The sequence below is a fragment of the Hydra vulgaris genome, chromosome 05 (assembly GCF_038396675.1).
Source record: "Hydra vulgaris chromosome 05, alternate assembly HydraT2T_AEP".
Lineage (NCBI taxonomy): Eukaryota > Metazoa > Cnidaria > Hydrozoa > Anthoathecata > Hydridae > Hydra > Hydra vulgaris.
The window spans coordinates 13,545,747-13,555,698 of NC_088924.1; the positions used below are offsets into that span (position 1 = coordinate 13,545,747).

Genomic DNA, 9,952 nt, shown 5'->3' on the forward strand with positions numbered 1-9,952 from the left:
TTATTGTCGTTGTTGTTCTTGTCATTATTGTTATTATTATTATTGTTATTATTATTATTATTATTATTATTATTATTATTGTTATTATTAATATTGAGAAAAAAAGAACAAAAACTCGTAAAAAAATGTGTAAATTCTTGTCATCGAGAATCCTTTTTATAAATTTCATGAAAAACTAATATATATTTGATTCATGACATGTGATATTTTTTCCATTAAGATTGATACACCATTCTGTGGTTGATGTGAAACTAAATGTGTTTAGTTTTATTTGAGTTTAATAATACTTTACTCTGAACTATGTGTTATGCTTTTGATATTCTAAATTTACCCTTATTAGGAAATCATTAATAAAATTAGAAGTATAATTTTGTGTCATCTGCAAAAATAATGCAACCTTATTTAGATGAGACAGTAGGAAGGAATTATTGTTAATATTTAATTAAAAATGCAAATGAAGCCAGAATAGATTCTTGACGGTTAACTTGATTTGTTACTGTTTCAAATTGCTATCGTCTTCTATAGTGAATTAAATCAATAAAAATTTCTAATCCAAGTTTTAAACAATTGAAAGATGTAGTAATTTTATTAACAAGGTCCATGATGACATGTTTCTTTGAACCTTGTATTTACGTAACAATTAAGACAGAGATTCGGCCACAAGGATCGCTAGCTAAATAAGGTCGCAATTATCCAACAACCATTTTTTTAGCGGATTTGCAGTGGACCTATATAGGCATTTTTTAGCGGTTTATTGGAGTTTTGCTCATCGGTTACTTAGTGGACCATTAGTGGAATTGGCTAAGAATATTCAGCCGATAACTTTCTGAAATGTTAATAGTGGTTATTCATCATCCAGTCCCTTTTACGACTGCCACTAATGGTCCACTAAGTAACCGATGGGCAAAACTACAGCGGTCCGCTCAAAATGACTATATAGGTCCACTGAAATTCCGCTAATGAAAGTTTGCTGGGTATGCTATTGGTAGCTACAACAGTATACTTATAATAATATTGTTACCTAAAAAGCTGTGGTCTGTATACACGCTATATATAGGTTTATAATTATGTTTTAGCACGCTACAAAGCTGCAATATATAACTATCAACATATTGTTTTAAAATCGCTAACTAAAAACCGATATGAATATACATATTGCTTTAGTAATTGGTGGCTACAGTCACATTTTAGCTATAGAATTGCCGTTATGTAGTAGTTAGCGGCAAAGTTAAAGTATGTAGGTACAAATATATCGTAACTACATTGATAACTAAAAAGCTGCGATATGTAGCCATTGACAAGCTTTGGACTTGTTGTTAGCTACATACCTACCATCCGTAGCTACTTAAGATTGTTAAGCATGGAACGTTGGCTTTGGTTATGGAAAGTTTTCAGCGTTAAGACTTAACCCTTTACACAAATTTAAAGGAACTATGAATCATAACAAATCAAAGAGGCAGGTAAGAGATTATTATAAGAGTTATTGTTATAAAATAAAAAAGGATCGTTTAGGAATAGTTTTTTCAAGAGTATTTTTTAAAATTGCTTGCTGTTGCTTTGCATGTTTATATATAATCTGGTATAAGCTGTTGCAACTTTGAACAGCTTAAACCAAAATTTGGAATGTATCTTTAGGAATTACATTTTCAGAATGCCTAATTTTAAATTTTTTCTTAACTAGCATTAGGTTTTTCATATTTAATCTATGAATGTTGTATAATACCTTTATATCATCCCAAAATGTATGTTTAGCTGAGTTATAATTAAGCTGGGAATTGATGATTTCAAAAGTTACTTTATTGTTTATAAAGAGAGTGTATAGCATGTTTGCTGGGTAGAGCTGAGAAGAATGATGTCATCCGTATAAGCTACAACACCAGTAAAGTTTCCATATATAGTAGTACCAACATTGTCATCTTTTATAGTTTTGAGTAGCTTTTCAGTGTATATATTATACAGATGGGGTGATCGATCCTTGTCTATAGAGGAAATGAAACTACCTAAGAGGAAATGAAACTGATTTGAAACCTAGGAATGATACAATTGCACTGCCGTTATAGTATAAAGAAGATGTGTTGACTATTTGGAAAAGTAAATTTTTATCAAAATAAAGTTTTTGTTAAAGAGAATATCCTAGTTGCAGTTGTCAAAAGCTTTCTTAGAGTCTAGCGAACATAAATAAATAAATGAATTGTCGTTTTTATAATGTTTAATAATTTCGCTTATAATAAACTCAACATGCAAGATTATGCTCTTATAACTAAAACCAAGTTGAAACGGATGAGTTTCTTTTATTTCTGGGCAGATGAGTAAAATAAAAGTATTCTAAAAGTTTAGTAAATATTGAAATATCGATGATACCACGGTAGTTGTTTGGATCGATAAGTTATTTTTTATAAGGTTTAACTGATGGTATAATAGTTGATGTTTGCATTGGGTCTATCCATGATTATATGAGATATAAGATATATATAAAAACACGGAAACTTGCAGAGGATCGTAAGATCCTGTCACCGAGAACCTTTTAACAATACAATAACAATAAGCTAATTATTATAAAAAGAAAAAAAAAGTAAATTTAATTGACTTTTTCTTTTTTTTTCTGACTTATTATATTCTCAAGAATATAATAAGTCAGGGTTGCCAAGAGGGAGAGTCAATTGAAGAAGTTTGCCCTGGGCATCACAGTATACATAAAAAAAATACTAAAATAAAGATCGCTAATAAACTATAAATACCTTAAAAAAATTGAAAAACTATCCAATTCGCGAATATTGTTAAAACTTTAGATTTCTTGTAAAACTGTTGTACTGGTTAAAAAAATCAGCCGGTAACAAATTTTATAATTATCAAAATTTTGTGTTTCTTGTTTCAAAATTTTTTTATATTTAAAATATATAACTATTACTTTAAAAGGCTTTTATTTTCAATTTGAACTCACGCTTTTGATTGCTATCATATTTAAGTGAAAGTTAATAAAAATAAATAGTTTTTTTAATTTTATAGTACACCATTAAAAAATAAATAGTTTAAGAAGAACTTCTTTAATTAATTTTTGTTGATCCTAAAGCAATCTCGTGCGCTTGCTAGATGTACACTTTTGTGATGTTCACACTATTATTTCATTGGCTTCTGTGAAATCCTATTTTGTTATTCAAAAACTACAAAACTTGTTTTTCTGCAATTCAGTTTATTAAAAGTTTCTTAAAAAATGAGGGGGCCAAGATTTCATTACATAAACTTTCTGTTACGCAATAAAGCTCAGGGATTGAGCGAATAGCAAAAAAGCAAAGAAAGGTCTTAAAAAATATCGTCTAAAAATTGTAAAGGAATGTAAAAATCTTTTCCTGTATTTAGTCTTCATTATAAATTTCTAACAGACAAAGTAATACATTTAAAAGAGGAGAAAAATGTTCAACTCTACCATGCAGACTTGAATAAAAATGAATTTGCTCTAGATGAAAAGCTGTTGATGGCCTTTTAATGAGCCATTGAAAAGTTATGTTCAATTGTTTTACTACGTTTTTTTCAGCTTACTAAGTTTTGTTTTAAACTTGAAGTTTTCCACCACGTTTTGCCCGTTGCTATAATGTACAGGAATTTATCCTTCATGTGAATAATTGAGCAGGATAAAAAAAAAACATACAAACGAGCCAAAAAGTTGTAATACTTATTGCATTATTCTATTAGCGAGAATCTATTGAATTATCATAGCAAGTTATTTTAGAGTTGCAGTAAATATCTTTTTCATACACACTAAAAAAAAAAGTAAAAATTTCTACCTTAGGCTAGGATATGTGATATACCCTTAGTAAAGTAAATTTTATACCTTTTAAGTCTGATAACTGCACAATTAGCACGTATAACCCCAAATTAAAAACTGTACTAGTATGTACCCGCTCACTAAATAATGAAGCCCGATCGACCTTTTTATTTACCCGTTACTAGAAAGTTAAGGATTGTTTATTTAAACTGAACATTTTTATCATTTTAAAATTAAAAAAAGTTTTTGTTACTTTTTAAACTTATTGAAAGTACTCGAAATTGGTTATGAACAAATTAATGCTTTTGTTAATAAAGCCACGCTAATATATTATAAGCGGGAAAAAAAATAAATAAATAAAGAATTTCATAAACTCAAGTATTTAATTTTTTTCTCTTAAATCTTTTCTTTTCAAAATTCTTCTTAAGTCGAATTGGGCTAGAAACCATTCCTTTTGTGTCGCTGTTCTTTCGTTATAAGATTTCAATACATAACTATTTTCTTCTGGTGGGTTTTGATTATGAAGAAGTAACGCTGCACGGGCTGCTTTAATTCTTTGTCTTAGGCTATATGGTCGATATTTTAAAGGTTTTTTTTTTTTTTCAGCAGAATAAGATAAAGGTTCTTTTTTAGATGGTAAGTCGGATTTTTCACTCATAACTACTTTACTTTGACAGTTAGAAAACTCTGTTGGTAGAGTGATAATTTTTTTTAATGATTCCTCTTCCAGTACATTTTTTTCATTATTTTCAAAATCTGTCGCACCAGATTTTTCTTTTTTTACCTCTTCATCGATCTTTGACTCGTTTGCATCTGTCATAGAATGTTTCATTTTGTTTAACTCATTTTTGTAATAAAAGTGGTAATAATCCATCGCACGATAAAACCTTGCATTACGAGAATCAAAATAATCGAGACAATTATTTTGATAAATTTGTTCTTTAAATGAAAATGGCATTATTGGCACCCCATTATATATATTATAATCGAATTCAGCGGGTTTTAACGAGGCATAATAGTCATTAAAAAATCTATTACTATACAAAACCTTTGAATTCTCGGCATAGCATTCCTCATAAGAAGCATTGTTGCAAGTAGACTCATTTTCTTCGTAAAACTGAAGTTCCGCATGCTTTTTTTTATTGTTTGATCCATCATTTTGTGTGCGTTCATTTGACTCATTTAGAGGCTTACACTCCTGAGTTCCATTACCAAAAAAGATGCCAGTATCTATTTGCTTAGACGTTGTATTTTCTTTATGTTTGTTAGACCACTCACTAATGTTTGATGTTTTTCTTTTTAGACAAATATTTTTTTCGAATTCCGTTTTCACGTGGTTTTCATTTTTGCTTTCTTCAGATATATCAAATTGGTTTCTTCTTTCTTCAAGTTGGTTTACAACTTGATAACAATTTTTTAAGGGAGTTTCTACCAAAGTAGGTTTTATAATTTCTTCTTTCTTTGAGTTAAAAATATTGCAACTTTCAACACGTATATTAAGTAAGTTACGCTTTGCATTTTCGTATAACTCTGTAAAACTAAACAGAAAAAAATAATAATGTCAGATTATATATATACATACATACATACATACATACATACATACATACATACATACATACATATATATATATATATATATATATATATATATATATATATATATATATATATATATATATATATATATATATATATATATATATATATATATATAGTTTATTATAAATAATTAGTAATTTTATAAAAAGATACGAAAAATTTATCGAAGTTACTGTTATTTTGTATTAGTACTGTTATTAATTATCTTTAACGAATTTTTTATTTTCTCCCAACATTTAAAAATTGATTTAGAACAAAGCACATCGGGTCGCAAATTATAATGCTCAAAAATTTACTTAAAAAGCAGCTAAAACTCAGTCAAAGGGTCAGACAAAGTTTTCGGCACAAAAAATTTTTCAGCCTGTACTTTTATCGATCGGTTGAAATTCCGGTCAGGTTTTTAATTTAATTTACTGACGTAGTATTTGTTATTTATAGAGTTGATTGCGCATTATGCGCAAGAATGGTGGTATATAAAAGAACAGAGAAACATTTCCAAGCAAACTCTTAAAAAAAAACATTTCAAAATGATCTCTTTCTTCTTTTTTTAAAGATATTTCTTTGATAATTGTATATATATTTTTTTGTACTTTTACCTTGTATAAACTTTTACAGTAGGTAAATATTTTTACAAGGTAAAAATATTTACCTAGTAATAATAATAATAACAACAGTTAATCATACTTAATTAAGTATTTCATTCCAAATAAGAATAAATCTTTTCTTTTTTAAATAATTAATAAATCGTTTCTCTTATATATATATATATATATATATATATATATATATATATATATATATATATATATATATATATAATAATATATATATATACTCTACAAAATAGAGTGCTTTTATATATGTGTGTCTATAATATACTCTACAAAATAGAGTGCTTTTATATATGTGTGTATGTGTGTATATATGTATATATATATATATATATATATATATATATATATATATGTGTGTGTGTGTGTGTGTGTATATATATATATATATAGATATATACACACATATACACACATATAAAAGATATATATATATATATATATATATATATATATATATATATATATATATATATATATATATAAAATAAAATACCGTATTCTTACTTTGCAGGTTCTTGTTTTTCATCCGTTGCGTAACGTCTTTCGGAAATCAGCTTTGGTTTTTTAAAAATATACGAATCGCAATTTTGTTTTGTGGCTTTTAATTCTGTTGAAGATGAAATGTGATAAACTGTCTCATCTTTAAAATAGCCAGTTTCTTTAGTTTTATCTGATGTAATTGTCCTATTTAGTTTCGCGTCAGAACAATCAAGGTACTCCTGCTTTATATTAATTTCATTACAAACATTTAATGCTGATGGTTTATAAATAGATGAATTTGACGTTATGGAAACGTTTGAAAGTGAATATGGAACAGTTTTTCTAATACTAGCTTCAAGAAGATCCTTAGGAACTTTGGGTGTTGATGAAGAGTTTGATTTTCCGTTACTTAATTGAGTGTTAAAATCAGATTTTGTTGGACTTACATAAGACGGCAAAAAACTAGACGACGACGTAGTTGTAACTGAGTAAAATTGAGAGTTGCATTGTTTTATTTCGTTATCCTTCGGAGGCTTTTTAATAGATGAAAAGCTAGAGAGAAGCCCTTTCACATCAGGAGCAAATTTTTTTACTTTTATGCTGTTGTTTATTTTTAAATAAGAACTTGATGTTTTTTCGTTGCCAGATGTTGTCTGCACGATATTTTGTTGAGAGGTAGCTTGTGAAACTTCTGCACTAACAGTAGATAAATTTGAAATAAATTCTTTAGTCGAAATAAATAAATCACTTTGCTTTTTCAATGGAGTATTTACATCTACGTTATTTCTTTCTCCAAGTTTTAAATGAGAGGTATAGAAGAGAGATGTTCCATTTTTTGGTTGCAGGCGAGGTATGTCAAAAAGATTCGGTGTTCTGCCGAGTAGCGTTGGATTCATCAATGAAGCTTTGTTTTCGATATTGTATTTCACAGGATGCATCGTTATTAACGGCGGTAAATTTCTGTTTGGGGCACTATTCATCTTTATTTGAAAAAGAAAAATCAAATACAGCTTACACGAGTTTAATGAACTTCGTAAAAAAACCAACGATGTTTATAGGAGTTATGCAGCAAATTTGTTCTGAAGAGAGCAAACTCGATTAAACAAATTATTCAAAAGAGAGTAGCATTAAAGTCTTGAATATTCAGCTTTTTTTATAAAGGTTTTTAAAAATTAGCTGAAAATGAGTTAAAGTGTGAGCACCAAAAACATATATTTTTAGATTTTGCTCGATTTTTAAATTTCATTTATACAACTTTCTTGTTTACTTTAATAATAAAAATAATTTTAACTGTTGAGAATTTTTTTTAATAATAAAATATTGAAATGCTCACGATTCTAAACAGTTATTTAAAATAAAATGGATCGCTAATGAATACCTTTGTTGATGCGTCTCCATCATCGCTAATGAATATCTTTTTCGAGGCATCTCCAAGTTATAAATTTGGAAACACATTGGGAAAAACGAAAACAAATTGTATTAAATATTTATTCGAATGAATTAAATGCTACGATGCGATCATTACCAACAAATTTAAATGTAACAAAATATTATGCGCAAGATTACTGAAGAACTCAAATAACGATGATTATCCAAATAATTGTTGTTTCCTGGTCTTTTTATCTTCATTCATACCTTATTATTATAGTTATTTACTTATTAAAGTACTTTAATTAATAACTTATTAAAGTACTGTAACAAGTTAAACCATAATTCTTCTACAGTTCTAATCCCAGAGTTTTATAAGTCATCCCAACCGCGAATGGCTATTTTCGACGTTTCATGAGGGAGCCATTTGCAATCGATGCACACTTGATCATGCGCCTTAAATTTGCTAAAATAAAAAAGTATTTATACTTATTAGCAATATTGCAATGCAATATTGTAAAACTATATGCTGATGTTCTAATGTATTACGCTACTGTTGGAATGCTATAGGCTGTTGCTAAGTTATACGCTTATGTAGAAAAGCAATAAGCTACTGCAATGCTATCCGCTTATGTTGCAAAGCTATACTCAAATATTATAATGCTGTACTCAAAAAGTAGTGGAATGTCGTACACTAATACACTTTAACTATACTTTTTAACTTACGAGTATAATTTAGTTATCTTCCAGTCCCATTTATTAAGTTTTCCATCAGCGTCGCCAGAAACAAGATAACTTAAACAAAAAAAGCATAACTTAAACAAAAAAAGCATAAATTAATGATATCAATAAAAAATTTATTTACTTTTAATCATGAAACAATCGCACAGAAGTAGTAAATTAAACGTTCAGACTTATTATTTTATTATTTCTTGAATAAAAATTAAATATATAGGGTGTTTTTTTTACAGGTATAGAACTTGAAGTTAACAACACTGTTTTAACTGGCGGCCATTTTGTCAGCTGTCAAGTGATTTGTGTTTAGTTTGGTTTGGCATTTCAACATAAATAGGCTGACGCCTGAACAACGCTTTTAAATTGTGCAAATTTATTTTGAAAACAATAGTTCTGTTCGAAATACGTATCGAGCACTACGTTCATATTACGGTCGACATAATCGTCCGTCAGAGCAATTAGTTCGATTAACTGTGGACCGTTTTCGCACCACTTTTACTCTACATGATAATACGCACCCACAGAGATGTCGTACAATACGTACTGAAGAAGCCATTGCTGCTGTAGAGCGTAGTGTAGAGGAAGACCCGAATCAGTCTATCCGGCATCGTGAACAGGAATTGAAATTGTGTCTATCCACTTTGGGGAAGATTTTTCGTAAAGATCTTGTTTGGCGTGCTTACAAAATCCAACTCATGCAAGAATTAAAGCCACGCGATCACCTAGCAAGGCGTACATTCGGTGAATGGGCCCAAAACAAGATTGCCGTCAATCCCGATTTTCATAAGAAAATTTTGTTTAGCGATGAAGCTCACTTTTGGTTAAATGGCTACGTCAATAAACAGAACTGCCGTATTTGGAGCGAAGGCAATCCTCAAGTGCATGTTGAGACACCGTTACATTCAAAAAAACTGACTGTTTGGTGGGCTTTATGGGCTGGTGGAATCATTGATCTGTACGTCTTTAAGAACGATACCCAACAGTAAATGGTGACCGCTATAGAGCCATTATAACTGACTTTTTCGTTCCTTGATTAAACAACCATAATGTGCAGGAGCTGCGGTTTCTACAAGACGGCGCAACATGTCACACAGCTCGTGCCACTATCGATTTACTGAAGAAAACGTTTGGTAACCGCGTAATTTAAGATCTGGGCTAGTGAATTGGCCTCCAAGATCATGCGACTTAACGCCGCTTGACTATTTTCTGTGGGGAATGTGAAGTCACTGGTCAACGCCGATAAGCCCGAAACGATCAACCACTTGGAGGACAACATTCGCCGCATTATTGCCGATATACAGCCACAAATGTTGGAAAAAGTGATTGAAAATTGGACCTCCAGATTAGATTACGTTCGAATCAGCCGAGGCTGATTCGAACGTAATCTAAT

General features: G+C 29.5%; 1 protein-coding gene across 1 annotated transcript; it reads right to left on the reverse strand.

Moving 5' to 3' along the window:
* Positions 1-4,137: 4,137 nt before the first annotated feature.
* On the reverse strand, positions 4,138-8,304 carry LOC136080590 (uncharacterized). Its single transcript, XM_065797433.1, has 2 exons — positions 6,484-8,304; positions 4,138-5,301 (listed from the first exon to the last, which is right to left on the reverse strand). The coding sequence occupies exons 1-2, from the start codon at positions 7,437-7,439 to the stop codon at positions 4,146-4,148; spliced, it is 2,112 nt and encodes a 703-aa protein (XP_065653505.1). The 5' UTR covers positions 7,440-8,304; the 3' UTR covers positions 4,138-4,145.
* Positions 8,305-9,952: the final 1,648 nt, after the last annotated feature.

Excerpts from the sequence above, each read along its gene's own strand:
- LOC136080590 (XM_065797433.1), bottom strand. The coding sequence starts at position 7,439 with ATGAATAGTGCCCCAAACAGAAATTTACCGCCGTTAATAACGATGCAT. Across the intron at positions 5,302-6,483 it reads GAAAAACAAGAACCTGCAAA|TTTTACAGAGTTATACGAAA; the intron begins GTAAGAATACGG and ends TTTTCTGTTTAG.